The sequence below is a fragment of the Hyperolius riggenbachi genome, chromosome 9 (genome assembly GCF_040937935.1).
Source record: "Hyperolius riggenbachi isolate aHypRig1 chromosome 9, aHypRig1.pri, whole genome shotgun sequence".
Taxonomy (NCBI): Eukaryota; Metazoa; Chordata; class Amphibia; order Anura; family Hyperoliidae; genus Hyperolius; species Hyperolius riggenbachi.
In genome coordinates, this window is record NC_090654.1 from 229,174,556 (window position 1) to 229,202,473 (window position 27,918).

The 27,918-nt window shown below is 43.5% G+C and overlaps 1 protein-coding gene across 1 annotated transcript in view; it reads right to left on the bottom strand.

Annotated features, from left to right (window-relative positions):
* Positions 1-10,731: 10,731 nt before the first annotated feature.
* Positions 10,732-27,918, bottom strand: part of ZFYVE1 (zinc finger FYVE-type containing 1) — a 34,717-nt gene continuing 17,530 nt past the window's right edge. Inside the window, exons 4-11 of the mRNA XM_068254111.1 lie at positions 27,461-27,567; positions 22,933-23,041; positions 21,774-21,871; positions 21,581-21,698; positions 20,241-20,411; positions 19,973-20,153; positions 14,265-14,378; positions 10,732-13,907 (exon numbers count right to left, since the gene is read on the bottom strand). Coding sequence (XP_068110212.1) covers positions 13,675-13,907; positions 14,265-14,378; positions 19,973-20,153; positions 20,241-20,411; positions 21,581-21,698; positions 21,774-21,871; positions 22,933-23,041; positions 27,461-27,567 — 1,131 coding nt within the window. The 3' untranslated portion in view covers positions 10,732-13,674. The remainder of the gene's footprint in view (positions 13,908-14,264; positions 14,379-19,972; positions 20,154-20,240; positions 20,412-21,580; positions 21,699-21,773; positions 21,872-22,932; positions 23,042-27,460; positions 27,568-27,918) is intronic.

Here is a 27,918-nt window from a genome sequence, read left to right on the forward strand (position 1 = left end):
TTAAAATATCAGGCGTTTTCAGTCCACCTGCCTACTGCATACATACATATGAAGTATTTATAGATCAGCTCTTCCATTTACCTGAGTTCCAAAAATGCGAGCGAGGAACAAAAATGCACAGAATAGGATAAAGAAAACCTTGGGGTGTCCTTGTCACATATACATGATTTTGCACTCTAGTAGTCTGAATTTAGGCTAAGCTTTAGATTTATTATTTGAAAGTATACTTTGTGCCACGAAAAAGGTTTTTAAATAGACCACAAACTGAATACACAGATAATTATTTTATATTTAGTGCAGGTACTGTGCAGAACTTAGAGCACCTGAAGTGTGCCTATATTTATATCAATAGTATAATATGTAGGCTTGTGATGAGTCCTGTCACTATGAGGGGCAGCAACCAACGGAGAGGGTGGAGCAGAAGAGAAAACAATGCAGCCAGGCAGCGCTTGGGCAAGATGATCCGTCATGCCCAATTTTCCACAGCGCTGTACACAGTATATGGCCTTGTAACTTGACTGACCCTATGTCATATGTCCGTCATAGTCTGGGGCCAATTTTTAGGGGAGCCTAGTTAACTTGTTTGTGTGAGGAAATCTGTGTGCCTGGAGTAAACCCATGTGGACATGGGGAGAACATTCAGCAAATAGAGCCCTGGCTGAGATACAAACCAGGGACCCAATTCTGCAAGGCAAGTTAGCTATCCACAACGTCGGCATACTAGATTTTCGGCATAGGAAGTCTTTAGCGCCAGGCTTAGCGGAGTTTAGTGTGTGTACAGACCTTGAGCTTACAACAGGCTACATTTAAATCAAAATCTCTCCTCTCCTACTTGCAGCTGGAGATGCATTGCATTACACTGGACCAGGACCCTTGACCAGACCAATTTATCCTTCACACAGCCTGGTCCTTCTCAGAACCTCATAATCGCCTTGCCCCCATTCATCCATCTCTTGTACCTGGTGCTTTATTTTGCAGTACCTCACTTTTCTTGGCAGTACAGAAACCTGGTTATCTTCCCTAGACACTGTCCCACACACAGCTGTGTCTTGCAGTTTATCCACACACCTAGACTTGTTAATAAACATGGTTGAGGTGTGGGGATCCTTCTCTTCTTCACACTGCTCATTTAACACCCTCCATCTGGCACCTGCCTTCTCCTTTTCATGTTCTGAAGCCCATGCAGTTGGCATCTACTTCCCCTTTCACTTCCATAGTACTATGATCAACCGTTCTCCACACCCAGCCACCCTTTCTTGGCGTGGCTCATGCGCTTCCTGTCCACCAACTTATCCTCAGTTATTGGGTATTTCAACATCCCCCCATTGATGCCACTACACTACTAATGTATTTTTTCTTTTGCTTCCGGGTTTTTGTCACTCACTTACCTTCTTTGGCCTCACAAAGTAGACTTCTGCTGCGACTCTTGTTAACGGTCACACACTGGATCTGATTTTCACATGCTGCTATTCTCTATCCAAATTCATAAATTCCCTACTCTCTGACCACAGTTTACTCAGATTTTTTTCATGCAACCCCTCAACAGGCTACCATGTGTACGTGCAAAAATAGCTGCAACCTTAACCTCCAAACTCTTTCAGCTGCTTCCCCTCAATTTACGGCCCACCTGCACCGGGCCTATCATTAGCTATGGCTTACTGAACAAATCAAAACTGCAGTGCTGCTCCCAGGTAACTAACCAGCGCTGATGAAAATGATTTGCATTAGCTTTTCCAGAGCTACAACGATGCTCTTCATAAACTCAGACAGGCCCTCACAGTAGCTAAACATACCTACTCCTCTCATCTTCTCCCAGTCCCAAAATACCAAATGCCCGTTTTCCACCTTCAATTCCCTTGTCTAACCTCCCACTCCCTCCATCTCAGCTGAGGACATTGCCTCATTCTTTAATGACAAAATCGGCAACCTGCTTCACCCAGCAACCCAGTCTGCTCATCCAGACCCCTAGTCTCCCCTAACTTACTTGAACACACACTCTCATCAATAAATCATGTCTTACCACCGGCCCTTTGATCTTATCCCCTTTCGCCTAAACTCACCTTTCTTCCTTCATTTTACCTGACCTAACCGCTCCCTTTTCAGTACTTTGTCATCTACTTTCAAGCAAATCCTTGTAACAGGTATACTCAAAAAACCTTCTCTGGACCTCATTACCCTCTCCAACTACAGGCCATTCTCTCTCCTTCCCTTCACCTCCAAAATCCTTGAGCCTCGTGTCCACTTAGAAGTTGTATGTCACCTTACTGCCAACTCACTGATCATCTCCAGACTGGCTTTTGTCCCAGTCACTAGTTAAAGCAGTCAATGACCTCCACTGCTAAGGCCCCTTTTACACTGTTGCGGTGCAAAAAAAAAATCAGTGAGGCATACTTTTCTTTGAAAAGTTACGCACTATGCGCCGCTATAGGAAGGAAGAAATACATTGAAATTTAGAAAAATAACATTGCAATGTGTTTGATTTTCAGGGAAAAAGGGCTCTAACAAGAAAGCCACAGTTCTGAAAAAAATTGTCCAAAATCTGTTAATAAACAGCGTATTTTCTTTAACAAGCAATAGGACAATATTTATGAGTAGGTTTTGAGGATTTATTTTTTTATGTACTGCTTAAAACTAATGTTGCTGCTTTTTGTACATACCTTAGTTTAAGCTGTAAAAGTATACATGCTGCAGAAATTTACTTAAAAAGAAAGTCAACTGCTGAATTAGCTGGTCATTTTGATACCAAAACACTTTAAAAAAAATAAATAAAAAAAAGCTGACCTGATTGTAAGATAATTTGCAAAATTGTTATCTTTACATATTTAGTTGATCCTTAAAGCACTCCTGAACTGTAAAAAATATTAATAAAAAATTGATTTTTCCTTATCTGGAGCTTCCTCCTCCCCCCATAGTTTTTTCATGTCCCTCTGTCTCCTTTGTTGTGCCCCTTAGAAACATCTCCAACTATTCTAGTACCTGGCTACTGCACATGCGCTGTACCCAAGAGCATTCTGTGCATGTACGGCTCGTAAAAGAATTGTACCACTTGTGCATGAAACGCTCCTGGCAATAGGTGCACAATTGAGGTGGCGCAGAGACAGACTGGAGCTTGCTCAGTAGCCTACAAGTAGAATAGTCCGCAATATTTCTGAGGACACCATGGAACCTAAAAGACTTCAGTGGGTTGGAAGAAGTCCCAATTAAGTAAAGAAATTTTTATATATATATATATATATATATATATATATAGTTTGTTTTTTGTACAGTTCAGGACTGCTTTAAATATGCCTCTGAAATTAAAAAGATGTGTATAATTTTTACTAATTAAAAACAAAACTCCTGATCGTTATCCTGATCTAAAGTTAGTTTAGACCTTGTATATTCTGGTAGGCAGATGCAGTTTGCACATGCTGTGTTCCTAAATTTGTCACCTAGACATTTCTGCAGCCATTATAAGTTAGGTGCTGCCTGGTCTGAGTACACACCCCTTTTCTTTCTCCTGTGCAACACTCATACTGATGTTGGATATGGAACTGTAAAATGTGTTAATCTCACCCATATGTAATAATTAGAGTTCCACACTACTGTAGCTGTGCAACTGTTTGTTGTATGAATTTTTAAGCTCAGATGTTTAGGTGTACAGTCGCCTACAGCCACAGTTCAGGTTTGTGTATGTTATATATTGTGAAATTGTTAATGCATTGTTGTATTGTCTTGTTTTTACCTGGTTTGGTGGATTTGTAAAATGATTTTCCTATGCCACAGCCAGATGGTGCTTGACTAATAGAACAGCAGGGTGTTGGCAGTCTATACCAGGCATAGGCAAACTTGGCCCTCCAGCTGTTAAGGAATTACAAGTCCCACAATGCATTGCAGGAGTCTGACAGCCACAGTCATGATGCATAAAGGCAAATGCATTGTGGGATTTGTACATCCTTCAAAGCTGGAGGGCTTTGTTTGCCCATGCCTGGTCTATACTCTTCCCCATGTGAGGTAATTAGAAGGGAACTTTTCCTTTTTTGTCCCCTCTGAAACCTTGAAAGATTTTCAGCAAGAGTCTTAATTATATACGGGGGCACGACTAGGACAGGAATCCAGAAAAGCGCTAATGTTGAAGGAAGTTGGGGACTAGCCCTTCCTAACAAAATGCTGGAGAGGACACCACAGGAAGATGAGCAGAATCTCTGAAGATGCTTTACTAAACTGCACAAAACTTTTGGAACGACACTACAGCAATTACTTTAATCCAGATGTAGCCTCTTTGCAACAAAGATAGTTAAGCTAAATCTAGCATGAGCTAGGAGCAAGTTTCTCTGTCCTAGGCTCTAATTCTTATGGGATTGTACTGGAGTATCACAGGAGCCTTACCATCCATCTCTCCCCCTTTTGCCTTCCTTATTTTTTTCTCTCTAACCCAAGATTGGGAAGCACTTCTTTGGATTTCACATGTCTTTAGCATTGCAGAAGGATTCTGCGTGTCAACTCACTGCCCATAGCCTGTTCACACATATGCATTGTAGCAAATGATGTTATTCTAACTTGCTGTATGCAGGCTTTGAATTGATGTGTAAGGTATAACACACTTGCAGTTCACACATGTAATGCATGCATTATGCTACGCAATGTTGTGAGTCCAGCTTTACTCTCTTTCCTTAAAATAATTAAAGGAGAGAGAAAAACAAACAGCTGCATGACATTTCTCAGGCCTGGAACCCACTAGAAAGTGCAATCGCTAGCAATTTGTGATAGCATTTTGCAAGCAATTTTCCTGCTCCTATACAATTCATTAGAATGGAAACACTCCTAAAATGTTGCATCTCGTACGATTTGCTTAACCACCCTGGCGTTACATTAAAATCGCCAGGGTGGCGTACAGACAGTTTTTTTTCAATTACTTTTTTTCTGAATTATTGTAGCTAACTGAAAGTTAGCTACATGATTCACCACTAGAGGGCGCATCTGCCCATCTAGTCCGATCGCCGCCAGCTTTTACAGCAAGCAGAAAATCCTGTTGTAAATGGGATTTTCTGCTTGGCTTCCCTCGTAGCCATGGGATGACATCATCCACGTCATGGCATCGGGGGGGGCCTGATCCAGCCCCATAGCGCTGTGCAAGGGGTCTGGGCGGGGGGGCTCCTTTACGCCGCCGCTAGCGGCAAATCAGAGCGGTGATCGGACCCCACACGCAGCTAGCAAAGTGCTAGCTGCGTGTATTAAAAAAAAATTGTCAAAATCGGCCCACAGGGGCAGGAGATATCCACTGCGGTGGTAATGGACGAGCTGAGCTCGTCCTTACCGCTAAGGTGGTTAATTGCAATCTCTATCGCTGTAGTAGAATTTGTCCCATCCATTTACATTGGCAGAGCATTTAGGGAAATCACTTGCGATTTACAGCACTCCCTAAATGCTGAAGTGGGTTCAAGGTCTAAGGGCTGGTTCACACTGCAAGAACTTACTATGCACTTGAGATTTGAAAAGCTCTTGCTAAAGTAATGCTATGTGTGTGTTCTTACTGGAGTGATGTGATTTTATAAAAGTCAACCATAGCATTGTCTTAGCAAGAACTTTTCATATCACTAGCACAAAAAAAAAAAGCCCTGATAGGCCTGGTGCACACCAAAGACCGCTAGCAGATCCGCAAAATGCTAGCAGATTTTGAAACACTTTTTATTCTTTTTCTGTAGCGTTTCAGCTAGCATTTTGCGGTTTTGTGTAGCGGTTTTGGTGTAGTAGATTTCATATATTGTTAGGCCCGGTTCCGCTCTGTACACAGCGGATGGTGAATGGATACATTGTTAATCAATGTATCCATTCACACTCGTGCGACCGTCCCGATCCGGGAACGCAGCTCCACGACGATTGGCTTTTTTCCAACATGCTCCATTTTTCAGTCCGTCCCGGTGCGGCTGCGGACCCGGGACGGATCCTGACCCGAACATGCGGCCATGCTGTGCAATGAGAAACTGATGTTTCTCATCACACTGGCAATAGGACCGGATGCTTCCAGCACCGGTCCTATGCCACTTGGGGGGCCTGGACTACATGCCGGTATCCCCCATGCTTGCGGTGCCTTTCTGGCACTGCAATGTATCTAGTTCCGGCTACTTTATTGTAGCCGGAACTGATACATTCCGGATCTGAAACTTGTGGCCACTGCAGAGACCCGTACAGTCTCTTTGCGGGACCTGGACCTCCGGACACTTGTGGACTTGAACCGCAAGTGTGAACGGGGCCTAACAGTAAAGCTGTTACTGAACAGCTTCTGTAACAAAAACGCTGGCAAAACCGCTCTGAACAGGCGTTTTTCAGAGCGGTTTGCGGTTTTCCTATACTTAACATTGAGGCAGAAACGCATCCGCAATCCAAAAAATGCATTATCCCGGTAGTATGCTTTTCTGCAAAACGCCTCCCGCTCTGGTGTGCACCAGCCCATTGAAATACATTACCCAAGCGTATCCGCAGCTGCAAACGGATTGCAAAACGCAGCCGAACCGCTCTGGTGTGCACTAGGCCGTAGTGTGAACAATTACAGAGATGGCCAAGGCTATTTTAAAAATTCTATGTTTCCATGCAGCTGGGAACTGGGCCAAAACAAGTACACTGCCTGCTGATTTAGGTTGGTCCGAGTTGCATTAACTTTGTATTTAAGTCAGAATTATTAAGCATCTCTTTGACCATCGATAAAGGGTTTTATAGACCAAGGGAGAGGGTTCAAGGTGGAACTGAACAGAATAAGAGTGTTGTAGTGTTTATATGTTCGGAAGAAAGTTCTGAATTTGAATATTCTGAATTCTTCTCACTGAATCTTACACTTCTGTACGGCAGGATTCTGTACAAAGTTTTAAATTCAAATATCCCAAAACTATCAAACTACTCCACTGTGCTAGTCACAAAATCTCTCAACAGAAGAGAAAGGAGGTGGGCAAGGTCAGTAATGGCTGTTTTTGGGTGGGGTAGTTCTGTTCACTAGCTGGGGAAGCAATGCCCACTCAGAATCAGTTTTATTCGCCAAGTGCAATGGGAGTTGTATTTGGAATTATATGGTTCACATTGTGTAGGCAAGTTCAAAGACAGGCAAACAGATACACAGGCAGACGAGACAGACATTGCCGGTGTGCAAAAGTATATAGACATTTCTAGTAGATTAGGGATGTCAAACCAGTCCTACGAGGGCTGAGGTCCTCACTAGTGATGTTGCGAACCTCTGATTTTCTGAGCAGCGGCTATCATCATGTAGCGAGACCTTGTCTCGCTACATGGAAAAAAAAAAAAACGTATTTGCTGCCCCCTGGCGGATTTTGCCAAATCGCCAGGAGGGTTAAAATAATACCAGTTGCCTGAATCGCCTGCTGATCCTGTGTCTCTAATACTTTTAGCCACAGCCCCTGAACAAGCATGCAGATCAGGTGCTCTGACTGAAGTCAGACTGGATTAGCTGCATGCTTGTTTCAGGGTGTGATTCAGCCATTATTGCAGCCACAGAGATCAGCTGGACAGGCAACTGGTATTGTTTAACAGGATACATCCATATCACTCTCAGTTAAGATTCCCTTTCAGCAACCTAATGTTTCTCTTGGATTGAGCAGAAATAGTACATGCTAGGCTAGCTTCAGTTAGTAGTGTTGGTGGTACAGCGGTTAAGGTACTTGTCCACCACACAGTGAGACCTGGGTTCAATTCCCAGCCACGGTATGTAAGCTGGCTTTTGAAATACTATAATTCCCTGGCAGATGAGGGAATAGGTAGGAGGGTGGAGGGAGTGAGTAATATACAAGAGCCTAATTAAACTCTCCCTAGCAGAGTGTGTGTAGCAGCTGTCCCTTAACTAATTAGTGTAGGCAGACGAGTGAGTAAAACAGCACAAGGACCTTGCCTTTTACAAGGGGGGGGGTGGGGCTTCAGGCGTGAGTGCAGTCTGATTGGCAACAATATGCCTGCTGACTGTGATGTAGAGGGTCAAAGTTCTGCTCCATAAAGCATTATGGGGCGAATCGAACTTCCACAAAAGTTCGCCTTTGCATGGCCAACGCTAACCACCGAAATTCCCCTGGTACCGTTCGCTACATCTCTAGTCCTCACACATTTTTGACATGGCTCAAACTAATTGATGGGTCTGAATCAGGAAAGGTGTGGTCCATCAGGTAGAACACATTCCTCTCTTTCTCAGTCCATCCCAAACACTGGCATGGATCTGGCCCTCTAGACCGGAGTTCTACACGTGCTGTAGATCAACATTATGAGCAGGCCTGGGAAGCCTGCGTAGAGTCATTACGTACAAAAGGTTTCAGGAAGTATCAAAAAGCTGGCTGCGTGGCCTGCGTAGAGTCATTAATTTCAAAAGGTATCAGAAAGCTGGCTGCGTGGACTTATTGTTCAGAGTGGTGTGAGGATCAATAAGAGACTTCTTGACCTGAAAGTGATTACTCGCCTAGTTTAGCATCAGGACTGCTTGATGGAAGAACGAGTTCCTGCACCTGGTGGTTTTGGATGGGATAGTTCTATAGCGGCGACCCAACGGGAGATCAAAGTAGCGACTGCCAGGGTGGGAGGGGTCGAGAGAGATCCTGGTGGCCCTCATCTTCATCCTAGCAGCGTGGAGGAGATCGAGAGGTGGCAGCGGAGATCCGATGATTCTCTCTGCAGCTTATACCTGTCACTGGCTGTCGCCCTATCATACCAGACAATGACTGAAGAACAAAGTATGGACTCAATGGTTGCAGTATAGAAGCTGGTCAGTAGCTCCCGTGGCATGCAAAAAATTTTCAGTTGACGCAGGAAGAACAGTCTCTGCTGTGATTTCAATTTTGCTCGTGTTCTGTCCCCATTTCAGGTCATTGGTGAGGGTTGTGCTAAGGAAGCGCACAGATGTTATCTTCGAGACTTCGGTATCACCTATGAGGACTGATTAGAGGGGAGGTGGGTGCCTCCTAAAATCAACAATCAGATCGACAGTCTTTGCTGTATAGAATACCAGGTTGTTATCCTTGCACCAATTACAGATTCACTCCACCTCGCTGCGGTACACGTGAGCTCCATTTTTGCCAATCATGCAGAAGATGGTGGTGTCATCCACAAATTTGATGACCTTCACAGAGCCAGTAGATGAATCAACTAACTTGATTTTTGAAAGAACTTTACGGATCTTGTACCATAGCTCTAGTCCAGATTGATGGATCACTTAGATTCTACCAGCTTTTACTTGATGAACCCCACTGTGTTGTGCAAAGTTTTTTAATAGTGAAAGTTTTTTTTTTTTTAATAGTGGACCAGCAACTGCTGGCCTACGCACCACATTGTATTTGAACTTGCCTGCCACCATATACCATTGATACAAAACACTGCAGCATCAAGATAGACTTTTCCCACCACTCCTAACTGGGTTTAACCTCAAAATTGATGGACTTATTACCATAATTGGTTGAAGACTTCAAATCCAGATTCTTGTGGGAAGATCAAACTTGCTTGAAACTGATAGGAATTGTTGCCTTGTGTAGCAGTCTTTATAAATGCAGCCATACCAACTCAGATTTGAATGATAAAATTATTCCTACCTTCAGGGGACACACTTGTCTTTCCATTTTCTGCACACCATGGGCTTGATTCACAAAGCCGTGCAAACTATTCAGCAGGGGTGTGCTAAACAGTTAGCACGTGAAGTCCCGTTCGCCGACTTGTGCGCACAAAGTGCCGCGATTCACGCGAGCGTGGACTTTTGAGTGCGCAATTTGCCGCAATTCGCAGCAAATTGCACGCGCAAAAGTCCACGGTCGTGCGAATCGCAGCACTTTACACGCACAAAAGTCCACGAATAGCACTTCACGTGCTAACTGTTTAGCACACCCATGCTAAACAGTTTGCACGGCTTTGTGAATCAAGCCCCGTGTGTGTATGCAGAAAAACAGTGCTTTTTCACAGTAGCTTATAGTTACTGACAAAACGTTCGAAATTATGCTACAGGATGTCAAATATTTTTCTGCGCATGAAAAACTATATTGTGAGCTAGCCCATTTGATTAACATTAGTTTTCCATTTAAATCTATGCAGTGTGCAGCCAAGTGTGTCCCCTGACTAAAGGGCCCTTTTCCCACAGGGAAGCGTGATCATGACTGTGCAACCCACAATTGCACCACATAGCACACTGTGAACGGAGCACGATTGCAGCAAGAATCGTCAAACCCGATTACTGCAATTCTAGTGGGAAATGAGCACCAAGATAACTACTACCATAACTGTTTTTTTTGTTTTTTTTTAGAATCGCGATTGGAGCTCTTTTGCCACGATTTTGATACAAGTCAATGGGAAAGTTTTTTTTTTTTTAAACGAGAGACATGAAAAACACTGTCCAGTGTAACAGTGCCCTCAGTATGCACACATTTACAAATACAGGACTGTCTTAAAGCAGCAATAATAAAGTCAGAGAAAAAAGTTGACAAACTCAAATCTACTTTTCTCAAAATATTAACTAGCCAGATCTTGCATCTTCATCAATATGAACTGGGAATTAGAAAACGATAATAAAGGAAGGGATTCTTTTAGCTGCATCCACAGAACTGGATTTTAAGTTACAAATTACACATGTACCAAGAACCATCATAGCTTGAAGGAAAGGCGATTTGTATCTCAGTGTAAAAACATTTGCCTCCTAAATACCTTTTTGACTGCTGAATACCACAGCTATTTTAAATGGGATTATTAATAAAAATAATAAAAAAACACCATAGTCATGTGATCTGAACCTTTTATAGCCGTAGACCTGCAAAGAAAAAAAAGGGAGGGGGAAAAAAATCGAGGAGGGAGGTGAAGAGATGAAGATGAACCAACAAAAAAAAAGCATGACTCATTTAGAGACAGGTGAAAAGGCACTTACAGATAAACAAAAAATATATTACTACTTCAGTATAGATCAGAAATTAATAAAATGATTACAAACAAGATATAATGTGGCAATAAATTAAATACAAGCAACCAGTTCATGAAACAGAAAGGAATGTTGTGACTGATCTTGATATTACCTCAGGCTTATGCCTGGTGCACACAATGCAATTTCCATTCAGACTGACAGTCGTATCAATAATTTCTGACAGGTCTGATCTAATCTCTAATCGGTTTTCTGATCAATTCTATACAAAATTGATAAGAAAAACAAATGGAAATGAGATTGGACCTATCGGAAATTATCGATTCGACAATCTGATGTGAAATTGCATCGCCTGTACTAGGCACTTGATTGCAAACTCTACAGCTTGGGTGTAGGACTAAGCTTCTTCCAGGTCTACTTCCTGGGATAGCAGGAACATAACGTAGAATATAATGATTGACGATTTTTATGAATAAGCCCATAGCTAGAAAGCTTGTAGAAATGTGTACATCAGGAGTGGGAACATGGGCTTCCACTGACAATAGAAAAAGTTCCTACAAATATTCAGTGCTTGCTGAACTTTCTAGGTGCACCTGGGGCTATCCCAGTATTGCTGCACAACAGAGATGGTCAATTAGATGCCAATATTTCTGGCTTGCATACAAATATAATGTTAGTTATATGCAACAATATTCAGTCAATGCAATGTCCCCACCTCAAAGCAGATCTAAAGTCAAGTAAAGAAAGCAGGTAAGCCTGGTGCCAAGTCACTGTACTACATTTTACAGTCTGAAAATGAATATTGTCCTCTAAAGACTATTCCACCCCCTTCCTTTTTCTATAACTCAATATATTTTTCTTACTTCCATAAACATACTGAGAATTTCAAGTCTGCACCTTCTGTAGCACAGTATGGGGAGACATGCTATGCTAAATTCACGCCAGCAAACAAACAGATAAGGAGCTTCTGCTAAAGCTCTCTTAAAGTGAACCTTAAGCCAGAAAAAAAAAAAAAAAGTTTTTCTCACCTGGGGCTTCTACCAGCCCCCTGCATTTTTTTTCCTTTAAGCATGTATAGGTTGATTACTAAGGCTGGAGAACAAGTGATTCCTCGAATGTGGAAATAGTGAGGTGACATACAGCAAATTAAACTCCTCCCACACAGGTTCTTCTCCTGGGAAGCTATTAATCTGCATTTTGCCATAAATACACTAAAGGCAGGCATATATTAACATCTAATTCGACATAAAATTCCATAAAAACATCAAAACGTAATGAGAATATCCTAAAAATGAAGGCCACCTCAATTTTCCATTGTTTTGTTGCTCCAGTATTAATTGGCGAAGCTGTTCTATGTGCAGATCATTGTGGCTACAGCGCATGCGTCTATTTATATATGTATGTATGTGCATGGTTTGGGGGGGGGAGTTATGCAAAGTAGAATTTGAGCAAGGCTGCAATAGCTATGTACTATATCGACCAGCACAAAGCTATTGTGGGTAACAGTGCATATGATAGGCTCCATTAAGATCTGATAAGATATTGAGTAGTGCCAGGTGGCAAACTATTGACTATTGATCAGGTGAATACGGATCATTCAAGGACAACCGAAGTGAGAAGTATATGGAGGCTGCCATATTTTCCTTTTAAAAATACCAGTTGCCTGGCAGCCCTGCTGATCTATTTGGTTGTAGTAGTGTCTGAATAACACCAGAAACAAACAAGCAGATAATCAAGTCAGATCTGACAATAAAAGTATTAGAGGCAGAGGATCAGCAGGATAGCCAGGGAACTGGTATTGCTTAAATGGAAATAAATGTGGCAGCTTACACATACCTCTAGCTTCAATTGTCCTTTAACTACATCTAGTAGAGGTTAACGATCGTCACTATACTGTATGCTGAACTGCTTTCTTAACCTGACTTAAGTTTTGCTGAACATGCCAGTACTGCTATTGATTTCAGTCCAGGAGAAGGTGATGGCAGTAGTACATTATCTTTCCTTGTTTCGCTAGACTGTGTTAAAGTTGCCAAAATAAAAACTATATCACACTGATGTCTAACACTTGTTTTAAACGCAAATACTACCTTGGATGACTCTTTTAAAACAGACTATAAGCAGCATTCAGTTCATTATTCATCATTACCTATATATATATTCTGGGAACAAGAGCAATAAATATGCTTTCTATATATGAAAACCTTTTAAATCTGGCCTAACATTCATTACATTGCAGCACAAACATTCACTCAAATGATCCATGTAATAGCTAAATGACCATTGCGACAAGGCAAAACAAGGTCACCCTTGCTTAAAAAGAAAACATTACTGTCCTTAAATACATAGAAGCCCGTTAAAATATATCCTCCCCCCCCCCACCTCCATAATTCTCTCTGCATGTGATTAAATTTAGACATGGTGGGACATTGGACTTTCAAGAGGTTCTTCTCATGTTGGTAAGACACTGTAATACTACAACCGGCCTCTGGCAGGGGTAAGGTGGTTCCAATTTTGTTACTAAAGGGCATCACCAGATGAGATCCAGCATCCAAGGTGTTTATGTAATTTTGCATTGATTCGTAATCTTCAATCAAACTTTTCTTTCAGTAATAAAAAAGTGCTGATTATCGGTTGTCCTGTCTCCTGGACAGAGCAATTTTGGTGCGGTTTTGTTTAATAAGATGGCACAGTCATGGGGAGAACACAGCTGAGAGTTCATAGCATGCACTGGCCCTGAAGCCTATGGGGGAAGAGTGGATCCTTTATAATCTAGCCCTGAGAAGGTACCAAACAGTGATAGTAATGGGAAGGAAGTGTTAAAGGTCGCCAGGTTTCTTATTGCAGCCAACGCAGACGCGGACAGGGTGGTCCCAACCCCGAGAAGGTACCGGTCTCCTATCACTTGAACAGTCACCACAGAAACCTTGTCCACAGGCCCGACAGTGGTGTTTGGAAAGTTTTATGTTAAATTCTTTTCTGCAGTTGAAGCACTGTGTAATTTCATGGTCTGGAATCCAGTATGTAGGTCTCGCAGCATCTTTCATAAGCCCTAAATTTATGAAGAGGTGAAAAAAAAAAAAAGTTAAACATGGTATCTACTCAAAACAAATACATCGCAGGGATGACAGTCATTCAATCTGTGCAGACAACTACTTCTGTTTAACCGATGATGGGTGAGGAGTGTCAATTGGGCACATTAGGTACAGGCAGGATAGAAAAGATTGACCTTCAAAACCACATTTTCATGCTTCCCTTTCTTAAAAAAACAAACCAAGAATTACGTGTAACTAATCCCCTTCTCCATTTCACATGACACTAATCAATTTTATTAATTCAGCATAAAAACATTTGTGTAAAACACTGAGGAAACTTTTAGTGCTATACAAATGAAGTAAAATAAGAGTACCTAAAGGAATGTCAATGGCCGTGGCTACAGCTCCCAGTGTGTTCTGTACAGCCTCACCAACTTTCCTTGCAATCAGAGTGCTGCCTTCCTCATCCTCCGTGGCTTCACCGACTGCTAAACAAAACACAAAGATCACTCCAAAATGATTGTACTGCATTGTAAAGGCTGGACATGAATGACAAAAACTTGCAGTATAAAGTGAGAAACGCAAGGTATACAATCATATGTGATCATAACTGATGATCTGCTGGTAGCCAAGCCAGGTAAGCAATGCTTAGCTTTAGCAGCACTGCTTGTAGACACATTGTCTTCCTGGTGGGAACCATGACTTTTGCCCACAGTTTAGGCTAAATCCTGAATAAATTTCTGCCCTTTACTTTTTTCTTTTCTCCTCCAATCACTGGGTCACCTCAGCCTTGCTTGTAAACACAAGTGAGCAGGGGGATTGTGTTTCAGATAGGCACCCAGGCAGGGAAATAAATGGAAGAGGAGGAATATATTATAGATAAAAAGAACCCCCAGCATGTAACTGTTTGGTACTGACAGCTAAAGGGCCAGTGCTCCCTAACCTCCTGAGTGTTACGCTGCTCAGGAGGTTTCGCAATTTTTTGCCCGCCAGTCCCCCCAGTTTATACTTTACCCAGCCTGGATCCAGCAATCGGCGCAGCCTCCCCGGACAGCTCCGGTCTTCACTATGGGGAAGATCGTATATGACGTCATGTCGTCACCGACGTCATGTCGTCACCGACGTCATGCCCAAACCCAATCCTCCCCATAGAGAGACCGGAGCTGTGCCGGTAGGCTGCGCGATCGCTGGATCCAGATGGGGGGGTGAAATCGCAGAAGAGCGGCGGGTGCCCGACACTTGAACTAGCTAGCCTAGTGCTAGCTAAAGGATTTACACTCATTTGGGCCCCAAAAAAATATGAGCACAGAGCGGTATGCCCAACACAGTGTCGGGCATACCGCTAAGGAGGTTAAGTATATGATAACGCCAAATCATAACAGCAGAAAAAGGTTTGCAAGTTTTGAATGCAGGATTAGCATCTTTATCACTTAATACACTCAGACCAGTTGCTGTTGAAATTTGATTTTTATGGTGACAATCCCACTTTAAAGAGAACCAGAGGTGAAAGGGATATGGAGCTGCCATATTTATTTCCTTTTAAACAATACCAGTTGCTTGGCAGTCCTCCTGATCCTGTGTTTCTAATACTTTTAGCCGTAAACCCTTAACAAACATGTAGCAGAATAGGTACTCTGACATATGCTTGTTCTAGGGTTTTGTCTCAGACAAATGCACGCTGAGCCATATCTTCAGACTCCATGCTGTCATGCAGACAGCAGACAGCAAACATTGGCTAACTTAAATCATCATAATAAGGAAGTTACCTGCGTACTGTGGGTTCTTCATGTACCTCTAATTTGACATAACTGCGATTATTTGAATCCTGCTATGAAGCATACCTTTTTCCTGAGATTTTGATTGATTCCAGCCAATTACGCAATAGAATTTAGCCGGGAAATTCATTACTCCTGAAGAAGTGAATATTATATGGACCGATGTTTCACAAAGATGCGTTGAGAAAATTGATTGTTTATATCGGCTGTAGATAAACTAAGTGTCAAATATATGGATATATTTGTCCCAAAGAGGATTTCCATGATGCTTATATAATGGTGGACATGATATAAAAAGGGACAATTTCCAGTTTCATGGTACCCTTATTGGGAACTATGCATAATGTTTGTAATCTGTTTAATCATGACTTTGCTGTAATGGCTATGTGGATACAGTGTATTTGTATTTATGTGAATATTTTTTTTAAAGATGTATACAAAAATGGATGTTTTAATTGGTTATTAACCCCCTTGGCGGTATGAAAAATACCGCCAGGGGGCAGCGCAGCAGTTTTTTTTTTATTTTTTTAAATCATGTAGCGAGCCGAGGGCTCGCTACATGATAGCCGCTGCTCAGCGGCATCCCCCCAGCCCCGCCGATCACCTCCGGCAAGGCGATCAGGAAATCCCGTTCAAAGAACGGGATTTCCTGGAGGGCTTCCCCCGTCGCCATGGCGACGGGGCGGAATGACGTCAGCGACGTCGGGACGTCATTGGGAGACCCGATCCACCCCTTGGCGCTGCCTGGCACTGATTGGCCAGGCAGCGCAGGGGTCTGGGGGGGGCGCGCGGCGGCGGCGATCGGGGTGCTGGCGCAGCTAGCAAAGTGCTAGCTGCGTCCAGCAAAAAAAAAAAAAAAAATTATGTAAATCGGCCCAGCAGGGTCTGAGCGGCACCCTCCGGCGGCTTACCCCATGTCACACACGGGGTTACCGCTAAGGAGGTTAAATGATTTGGGTCAATACTTACAGTGGTTTACAAAAGTATTCGCCCCCCTTGAAGTTTTCCACATTTTGTCATAGTACTGCCACAAACATGAATCAATTTTATTGGAATTCCACGTGAAAGACCAATACAAAGTGGTGTACACGTGAGAAGTGGAACGGAAATCATACATGATTCCAAACATTTTTTACAATAAATAACTGCAAAGTGGGGTGAGCGTAATTATTCAGCACCCTTTGGTCTGAGTGCAGTCAGTTGCCCATAGACATTGCCTGATGAGTGCTAATGACTAAATAGAGTGCACCTGTGTGTAATCTAATGTCAGTACAAATACAGCTGCTCTGTGACGGCCTCAGAGGTTGTCTAAGAGAATATTGGGAGCAACAACACCATGAAGTCCAAAGAACACTGAAGTTATTGAAAAGTTTAAAGCAGGCATAGGCTACAAAAAGATTTCCAAAGCCTTGAACATCCCACGGAGCACTGTTCAAGCGATCAGTCAGAAATGGAAGGAGTATTGCACAACTGTAAACCTACCAAGACAAGGCCATCCACCTAAACTCACAGGCCAAACAAGGAGAGCGCTGATCAGATATGCAGTCATAAGGCCCATGGTGACTCTGGACGAGTTGCAGAGATCTACAGCTCAGGTGGGGGAATCTGTCCATAGGACAACTATTAGTCATGCACTGCACAAAGTTGGCCTTTATGGAAGAGTGGCAAGAAGAAAGCCATTGTTAACAGAAAAGCATAAGTCCCGTTTTGCAGTTTGCCACAAGCCATGTGGGGGACACAGCAACCATGTGGAAGAAGGTGCTCTGGTCAGATGAGGCCAAAATGAATCTTTTTGGCCAAAATGCAGAAAACTAACACTGCACATCACTCTGAACACACCATCCCCACTGTCAAATATGGTGGTGGCGGCTTCATGCACTGGGAGTGCTTCTCTTCAGCAGGGACAGGGAAGCTGGTCAGAGTTGATGGGAAGATGGATGGAGCCAAATACAATCTTGGAAGAAAACCTCTTGGAGTCTGCAAAAGACTTGAGACTGGGGCGGAGGTTCACCTTCCAGCTGGACAGCAATGGAAAGGTTTGAAAACAAAACATATCCATGTCTTAGAATGGCCCAGTCAAAGTCCAGATCTAAATCCAATCGAGAATCTGCGACAAGATCTAAAAACTGCTGTTCGCAAACGCTGTCCATCTAATCTGACTGAGCTGGAGCTGTTTTGCAAAGAAGAATGGGCAAGGATTTCAGTCTCTAGATGTACAAAGTTGGTAGAGACATACCCTAAAAGACTGGCAGCTGCAATTGCAGCAAAAAGGTGGTTCTACTAAGTATTGACTCGGGGCTTCTTTTTTTTTATGTTTGGAATCATGTATGATTTTAGTTCCACTTCTCACATGTACACCACTTTGTATTGGTCTTTCACGTGGAATTCCAATAAGATCGATTCATGTTTGTGGCAGTAATATGAGAAAAATATGGAAAACTTCAAGGGAGCCGAATACTTTTGCAAACCACTGTACCTATTGAGGTTAAGGACAAGGTTTTGTTTATAATCCATCCCCTTTAAGGTCCCCGTCTACCCACTAATAAGACTTACATCTTAAAAGTGGACACAAATGGGGATCACTTCTACATATTCTAGTATGTATACTTGACTAGACCCATTGGTCAAGTTTCTCTTGGGTAATTTGTTTCAAATCAGACACTTCTTATGCCAGATTATCAGCAGGGCTGCCAGGCAACTGGCATTGTTTACAAGGAAATAAATATGGCAGCCTCCATATCCCTCTCACTTCTGGTTCCCTTTAATTACATGTATGCTGCACACCAGCCTCAGTTATGTAAGTTAACCTAAGTATTTCTTCCTTCACGTCTGAATGAGGTCAACAGAATGCATAATAAAATTACCCTATTTATCCACGTCCGATTGTGTGTACAGGTAGTCCCCGGTTAACGAACGAGATAGGGACTGTAAGTTCGTTCTTAACCCGCATCTGTTCTTAAAGGAGTTATCAGCCGAAAAAAAAAAAAAAAAAAAAAAAAAAAAAAAAAGGAGCTTTACTCACCTGGGGCATTCTCCAGCCTCTTGCTGCCGACTGTCCCACGCCAACCTCTCCGCCGCCTTCCCGAGCTCCCCGCCAGGTGCAGAAGCTGACCGCGGATTCGACCTTGCTGCGCCTGCGCGAATTGCCGCAGTCAATCATCGCCACGTGGTCCGCGGCGCACACTCAGAAGTTCTGTGGCTGCGCCACGGGCCATGTGACGATGATGGACAGCGGCGGTCTGCGCAGGTGCAGTAAGGCCGACCCACGGTCGGCCTCTGCACCGTGCGGAGAGTCTGGGACGGCGACAGAAAGCGGAGAGGTCAGCGTGGGACAGTCGGGAGAAAGCCCCAAGTGAGTAAAGCTCTTTTTTTTTTTTCGTGTCACCTCTGCCCTCTGGACCTGCTTATACAACTTTAAAAGCCATTTTTTATTTGAATTTTTCAAAATCGATTTTCTCAAAAACTAAGTCCAATTTGATTGAATTGAATTTAAGTCGGTGACTACCTACTTTTTTGTTTAGAGAATAGAGAGCTCAGCCTACTTCCACTCCTACTTTTCCTACACCGATCCCAGCAACACCCACACAGAGGGTTTTATAGCAGCTGAGAAAGGAAATTATATCGCACAGTAGAAGTCAGCAGGAAAGGAGGATAGTTCTGCAATATGCGAAACACTCCTATAAAATAAAAAATAAAAAAGCGCATTTCAAATTTATTAAGGTTGGCAAATATGCACCATTTATCATGTGTAGGGGCGGGGTCCTAACTAAATGATGCCCCCAATGTAAACAACCCCTTTCCCTGTGGAGTCTCCTACAACCAGGAGGCTAATCTGCCAGGATCATAGATCTACTGCGACCTTAACAATTTGGCCGCAGCACCTGCTCTAGAGTGGAGGACCCTCCGAAAGACAGACAGTGAGTAGTTGGTAACACCCTGCATAGCCCTGGCCCTCCCTGTCGCTACAGAGTAGGCTCTCCTATAGTGTTACATTTCTGTGTGGTGATATGAGAGTAAATGAGCAATCCAACCTGGAACCTGTATACTTTAATGGACACATACACACAAGTGGGCTCACATACACCGTACTTGTATGTAGTTAGATGTGGAGCAATAGACCTGTATATGTAACAGGAAGCATTGACTGCTGGAACCCTGGGTGACGACTAAAGTCTCAAATTAAAAAATATCAAATGACACTCCTGGGTTTTTTTATAGACCGATTATGGGTTAGAAAACTTTATGCAAAATAAATCAAATAGTACCACAAAGCTCTAATCCCACAATGGCTCCTCTATGAGACTTACCAGCCTGTGCGCCTCTCAGGTCATAGCAGCAATCGCACACACGCACTGGGGACAAGCCCCACCCCCGCTCAGGTACTGGACGGCTTTTGGATGAGCAGCTGTCGCAGAAGCCTTCCCCACAGGCCCGACAGTGATGTTTGGTGTCATTTTCTTTAAAGGGGATTCTGCACTTGGTACATTCCTGTAAATAACGAACCATAATTAAAGGCTTTAAACATTAGCACCTGTGCACCTGTATATCCAGAGCTGGACACGAGCCATTCCATACCAGGATTTGGGAGTTAGGCTTCCAGTAGGCTGGAGCGATCTGATCAGTCAGCCAGGATGTGACGGCTTTGGTGGGACCAATACTCAGCTCAGTGACAGACTGTGCCATGAAGTTCATCCCGTCCAGAAGACGCTGAGCTGCATTGTTGTTATCCTTAGAAAATCCATCTGCCTAAATAAATTGAATCCATGGAAAAAGTTACACATGCTGCACTAACAGTGACCTCATTAAAAGGTGCCTATTAGCAGTTCAATTTCAAGGCCAATCGATATTTTCTGATCGATCACAGGTATTTAAACAGCCACCAAATAACCTTTCAGCAATCTCATGCCAACTGAATGTAAACAATTTTGAATAAATCCACATGTATTTTGCCAGTGAGGGAGAGCTTAGTGCAATGCCGTCCGCAATAAATTCTCTGGAATTTTAAATTCCCCAATGCTGCTCCCTGCCATTTTTTAAAACTTCTTGTGAAAAAAAAAAATGCATTATAGTCTTTATTTTTGAGGATTGCTTTAGTATTTCTCTTTTTTGAAGATATAATAACATTGTTGAAATAATGTATAATTTGATTTATACAAGTGTGAAAATAGCCAGCCTATGACATTTTATGTATTTTCCAGTGTGGTGAAGGGGAATTCCTGTATGACTCATATTTTGATAAAACATGAGAGAGAAGACAGGGAGTTAACATTAGCCAGTGCATACATAGATTAAACTCGGCTATGGTGACCAATAACTACCACCTTTGCCGAGAATCTAGCAGTGATCAACCTGCCGGATCAATGCTGGCTGAGAGCACTATTCTCCCCACTCACCCCGGTCACTGTGTGACATCACTCGCGCGCCGCTCCTCCTAAACCCTGCATAGTAACAGAGAATGCCACAAGCCAGCCTCAGCCCCGCAAAGTATCAGGTCTCGAGAGAGAGATCCACATGGAGACAGAGAGATGCGAAGAGAGCGGGAATTCACAAGCAGCCGGCAAGCACACATATCTGGCATCAGACAATCCCCACCTGTGCCGGGTAACAGGGACTTTACTGTATCTGCAACCCTGTGTTATAACTACACAGAAAATGGGTCTGAATATATTGTCTTGCTATCATTAACTGGTTAAAGTGCATTACAACTAAAGAGCAATGAGAATAAACCTTTGTTTAGGTTCTTTGTAAATTATGTCATGGTTTTTCAAAATAAAAGTTAAGCTAATTTCATGTTCCATCTGAGGTTTTTAAAATAGATATTTTGCCACATGACAAATACAGTGTAGTCTTGTCACAAAGGCAGAATAGACACCAGGTCTCCCTGGCTGCTACACAAATTAATAACTTCAGCTTACTCCAGGCCACACGTGTTGTATTTCAGTGCGCACAACGGTGTCCACAGGGTCTTGGTTTCCAAACCAGTACTGGCGACTGCGATAAATCACCCCACAGTTTGGGCACTCTATGACATACCTACAAGCAACAAGAGGAGCGTTAGTTAGTAGAAGACTTCCTGGTTTAGAAATGAACATTAAACAGAACACTTACCCAGACCAGGCATACTTGGCAAGGCCAAGCCAGGGTGAGTCTGTAGATGCTGAGGTTTTAGGGACCACATTCACCTCCCTTCCACTTTCATAGCACACCTAGAAGAAGAAGTCAGTTATCCATCTATTAGAACAACTTTACTTAGCTGTAGCAAGTCATTGTGACCTGTACAGGTCAAGACCAACCTATAGTATTGCAGTTCAACAATCTATACAGGCAGGGTTGGATCTACCAAAAGCCACAGTACGCACACACCTAAAAAAGTGCCTAAAGCAAAAAGACAACTGAAAATGTCCAGTCCTGCCCTTTCCTGCCTTCTCTCTTGCCTCCCAGTAAAAAAAAAAATTGTACGAAAATGTGCATTAATACATGTGGCTACTACGGCACATGCAATGGCTTATGTATACCATCATTATCTCTATTACTTTACAGAGAGCCACAGCTCAGGCTCAGAAACACATACTTGCCTAAGGAGAGGGAAACTTCTGGATCCCAAGGAGGCTTCATTCGGTGTCCTCTGGTCCAGTTGCCGCTCGTGGATCCTCCAGCTGATCGGGGCCACGTTCCTCCTCTGGCATGAGCTTTGTGCACAAGCCGCTCCAGCTTAGTGTGCAGATATGGCCATACTCGCGCAGGCACAGTACGGCTACGCTTGAAAAGGAGCGCAGCCCTGATCAGATTACCATCAAGCTCTTGTCTGTAATCTTTGGTGCGTTCATGCTCCACGACAAGGGGACTGGAGGACAGCGAAGAAAGCCTCATTAGGATCCAGAGGCTTCCCTTTTCTTAGGCAAGTATGTGATTTTGTACCAGAGCTTCCGCTCCAGTACACTTTCAAGTTAATTTCAGCAGCATCATTTTTTTGAGTTAGTACACAAAGTATCTAATTAGTTGACTGATCACAGACCTCTATAATTCCACAGGTGCTTGACCCTAACTAATGGCGATTGGCCAGATTTTTATTTGTGGCAATGGAACAATAAATTGACGGTTTCATGCATATGCCGTGTGGACCTTCCTTGTGGTAGGTCAACATACATGGGGGCAGGTGACCTAGGGTGTGGCATCTGCTGAAGTTTCAATGTCAGGTGTTCTAGGTCTACAGAAGCTCTAAACATGAACATCTTGACCAGCCCTCTAACATGTCTTCACTGCTTACCTTACAAGTAAACACCCTGTTGTCATACTGGTGGGAGTATCTGCAACGTCTTGGGGTTTCATGTGAAAGTCCTTCTTTGGAGTGGTTCATGCTGTTCTTACATCCTGCTCTAAAATTACAGAATATCACAGTCAGATTGCAGAAACAGAAATGTAAGCCCTATTCGTAACTGCCTGGAAACTTACAGGGAACCTAAGGTAATTGACATATGGAGGCTGCCATATTTATTACCTTTGAAACAATGCACATTGCCTGGCTGTTCTGCTGATTCACGGCCTTTAATACTTTTAAACATAGACCCTAAACAAGCATGCAGATCAGTTGTTTCTATGAAAAATCTGACAAGATTAGCTGCATGTTTGTTTCTTGTGCGATTCAGACACTACTGCAGCCAAAGAGATCCGCAGGACTTCCAGGCAACTGGTATTGTTTAAAAGGAAATAAATATTCAAGCCTCTTTATGTCTCTCACCTTGGGTTCTTTGTAAGCTAATTTCTTTCAAAGCCAGGGGTCTCCCCATGTATATAAAAATATTAGATAAAAACTATAGAATGTTGTGTGCAGCCATAAGATGCGAATAGCAATTCATTTCCCACTGTGTTTCTGATCCCACATATTTGCTAATCTTAGCCCCACCCCGAGATCAACTTACAGAAAATCAATCTATTCTTCAACCAAACTAACTATGCAACTGTGAATACAAGGTGAACTTTACAAGGACTACATTAATATATTTCAAAGCTTCCAACCCTCGACAGCTTTTTGCTACCTTCAATTCCCTCCTCAACCCCACTCCTCCCCCTCCCAGCTCCTCCCTCTCAGCCAACGACTTTGCCAACCACTTCACCACTAAAATTGCAACAATACGCAATGAAATTCCCCTCCTCCATCCCTCCCTTCCCAACGCCTCTCAGGTTGTCCCCTTGCCTTCCCTCCCAGCTGCTCCCCTGTCTCATCCACCCCTTGCCTCTTTTGCTCCTGCCACCATTGATGAAGTCAGCCTGCTGCTAGTGGCTTCCCCCCCCCCCCCCCCCCACATCCTCTCCCTGTGATTCGGTACCTACGAATACTCTTCGTCCCCACTTCTTTGACCTGGCCCCAGTCCTCACCACCTTGTTCAATCTCTCCCTTTCCACAGGCATCTTCCCCAAAGCATTCAAACAGGCCACTGTACTTCCCCTGCTGAAAAAACCCTCACTCGACCCATCCCTACCCTCAAACTACCGCCCAATCTCCCTCCTTCCCTATGCTTCTAAACTCCTCGAACGCCTAGTCCACCCACACATTACCCAAAACATCAACACCAATACCCTACTTGACCCCCTACAGTCTGGATTCCGACCTGCACACTCAACTGAAACAGCCCTCGCCAAGGTGGTCAACGACCTTACCCTTGCCAGGGCCAAAGGCAGTTATTCCATCCTGCTCCTCCTTGACCTCTCTGCAGCATTTGACACTGTTGACCACTCCCTCCTCCTCCAATCACTACAGTCCATGGGCATCCATGGTCTTGCCTTGGCCTGGATCTCCTCCTACCTATCCAATCGCTCCTTCACCACTTCCTTCAATGGCTCCTCCTCAACCCCTGCCCCCTTCTCAGTTGGGGTCCCCCAGGGCTCTGTTCTAGGCCCCCTTCTTTTCTCCATATACACTTCCTCAATTGGCAAGCTTATCTCCTCCCTGGGCTTCAATTACCACCTTTATGCAGATGACACTCAGATTTACCTCCATACCCCCGATCTCTCATCCACCACCATAAACAAGGTCTCCTCGTGTCTCTCAGCAATTTCCTCCTGGATGTCAGCTAGGTTCCTAAAGCTTAACCTAGACAAAACTGAGCTCCTGATCTTTCCACCCCATGCTGCTGCACCTCTCCCAGATTTCCACCTCACAATCGACAACACAACCATTCTCCCTACCTCCCAGGCCCGCTGTCTGGGTGTCACCTTGGACTCTGACCTCTCCTTCATCCCACACATCCAAAACATCACTAGAGCCTGCAATTTCCACCTCCGTAATATCTCCAAGATCCGCCCCTTCTTAACCCCGGACACGACCAAACTGCTCATCCATGCCCTCATCATCTCCCGCCTTGATTACTGTAACTCCCTCCTTTCTGGCCTCCCCCTGAAATGCACTGCCCCCCTTCAATCAGTGATGAACGCGGCTGCAAGACATCCATTCTTCGCACCGCTCTGCATCCACATCTCCCCGTGTGAATCCCTGCACTGGCTCCCTATCCGTTTCAGGATAAGTTTCAAGATTCTATGCCTGGCGTATAAATCTGTGCACAAAACCTGCCCTACCTACATATCGGAGCTTGTTCACAGGTATACACCAGGCCGCCCCCTCCGTTCCTCCAACGACCTTCGCCTCACCACCCCACGCATTTCACTCTCCCATGCCCGCCTGCAGGATTTCTCAAGAGCTGCCCCCACCCTCTGGAATGCCCTTCCACCACCCATCAGACTTGCTCCCTCTTTCAACACATTCAAGCAAGCCCTCAAAACCCACTTCTTTATGATGGCCTACCCACCTCCTACCACACAGTAACTCTCTAAGGAATATTTAACAGCCCCACCTAGTGTTTCCACCCCTCTCTTCAGATTGTAAGCCTCTGGCAGGGTCCTCCACTCCCTAGTGTAACCTACAGGATCATGTGTTCCTGTCCTATGACAGCCTGTACTTGTATTACTGGGCCTACCTAACCAGCCCATATTGCATGATCATGTATTTTGTACAATTTGCAAGTATAACTTTGTTCTATGTGTATAACCCTATGTCTGTCATCCTTGTATCATTGTATATTTATTCTCCAGCACTGCGTAATATGTTGGCGCTTTATAAATACAATAATAATAATAATAATAATAATAATAATACTGTAAGGGGAGGGGGGGGAGGGGGGGGTCAGGGGAAATGAGTTGAATTTACCCGGGGCTTCTAATGGACCCCCGCAGACATCCTGTGCCGCGCAGCCACTCACCGATGCTCTGGCCCCGCCTCCGGTTCACTTCTGGAATTTCAGACTTTAAAGTCTGAAAACCACTGCGCCTGCGTTGCCGTGTCCTCGCTCCCGCTGATGTCACCAGGAGCATACTGCACAGGCACAGACTTTAAAGTCAAATTACAGAAGTGAACCGGAGGCGGGGCCGAAGCATCGGTGAATGGCTGCGCGGGCACAGGACGTCTGCGGGGGACCATTAAAAGCCCCGGGTAAGTTCAACTCATTTTCCTCTGACCCCCCTACAGTATTCCTTTAAGCATAAAAATACATGTTTTAAATAATACAAATAATAAATGATAGTAAAGCAATACTGGATACATAGGTGAAACAGACATACATAGGAAGATGCTACAATATAACTAATGTTTTGTTGCTGCTGATCTTGACCATCTGTTTTCAGTGTCCAGTGATCGGGGCATTATATATGTGGGCATAGATTAAAGAAAACCTGAACTGAAAATTAAAAGCCAAAATAAGCATACACAAGTCATACTTACCTCCCGTGTAGTCTACTCCTCAGTCTCTTTCTCCTGTCCTGCGTCCTGTTTGTTGACTGTGATCAAGGGAATTTTCCGTCCTCCATTTTGAAAATGGCCATTACCCATAACAGATTTCTGGTCAGCACAGAGTTTAACTGTAACATCGCCCACTTGAGCCATAGGGAAACATGGACATCAGTTTTCCTCTCAGCTATAACTGACAGCAACTGACATATACCTGACACAACTGATATATTTCAGTTCTGACAAAATGTCAGAACTGGAAGGGATCATTGTCAGAAGAAAATAGTGAGCTTCTGAGAGGAACTGATGGCAAGGTAACTATGGAATGTTCATTTGAAGTTACCTCATGTGTTTATTTTAAATATTTTTACTCAGTACAGGTTCTCTTTAATGTTGGACGTGTGTGGTGTTTAGTTGTAGTGGTGGGAATACGTGTAGGTGGAGTGCGTATGTCTCAGAGCCTGAATACGACTACTTCTGACATCATATGTAATCACCAACTAGCAGTCATGCTGCTTTTAGAAGGCACTACAAGATAGTTTACTTGGTTTACACACGTGAAGCAGGCAGCAGAAGTTAAAAGAATCCAGAACTTGTAGGGATGTCAAAGATTCAACATGGGGTGTTTCAACACCATCCACTCTCTCAAAATCCAACCAAGTACCAAATAACTGTTAGATTATGTAATTATTTGCTAACAGAGCCAACTAATCATGCGTATTAAAAGAAAAATGTTCATGACTTAATCTGTATCCACTGTTTGTACTGAAGAAACAGGCGTTTGAATATATTGTTTATTCTGTACTAAAAGGACAATGATAATAGGTCAATACAGCAAAAGAAGGACACCGTGTTCTAGTGACACAGATTTCAAGCACACTGCCAGGGAGATCTAGCTGAGCTCTTGTGTGAGAAAATATAAATAGAACCAGCTCACAGCAGAGAAGATCAATATTCCGAAACCTAAACCCACACTTCACTCATTCAGGTTTCAGCCTTGAACAAGGTGAAGACTCACCCACAGCTGAGACACACAGAAGAGCAGGTGAAGTACTCATCAGGGAAGAAGCAGCTATGGGTCATTTGGTCATCTGGGATCTCACCACTAAAGCGGTCACTCAGGGCCTGGAAAACAGACATGTAAAAATAAAAAATGTAGTTTTTAACAACACTCTATGAAATGGGTTTTTGTTTAAATATGTTCTAATTGAAAGAGCAAATGAGACAACATACCAGCAGAAGAAAAAAAAAAAAAAAGTGGCCCCACGCAGGGGGCTGATGTCCAATTAGACAATAAACCACAAGGTATAAATTGTCCAGCCAGATATACCAGAAAATTAAAAAGAAAAAAGAAAAAAAAAGGAACAAAGGAAAAAAACCAAATGGCCTATAGTAAGGACACAATAGTCAGCTTATTTATCAATAGCAAACAGTTCTCAGACAACTAAAACAGCGCAATTAAGTAGGGCTGTAATA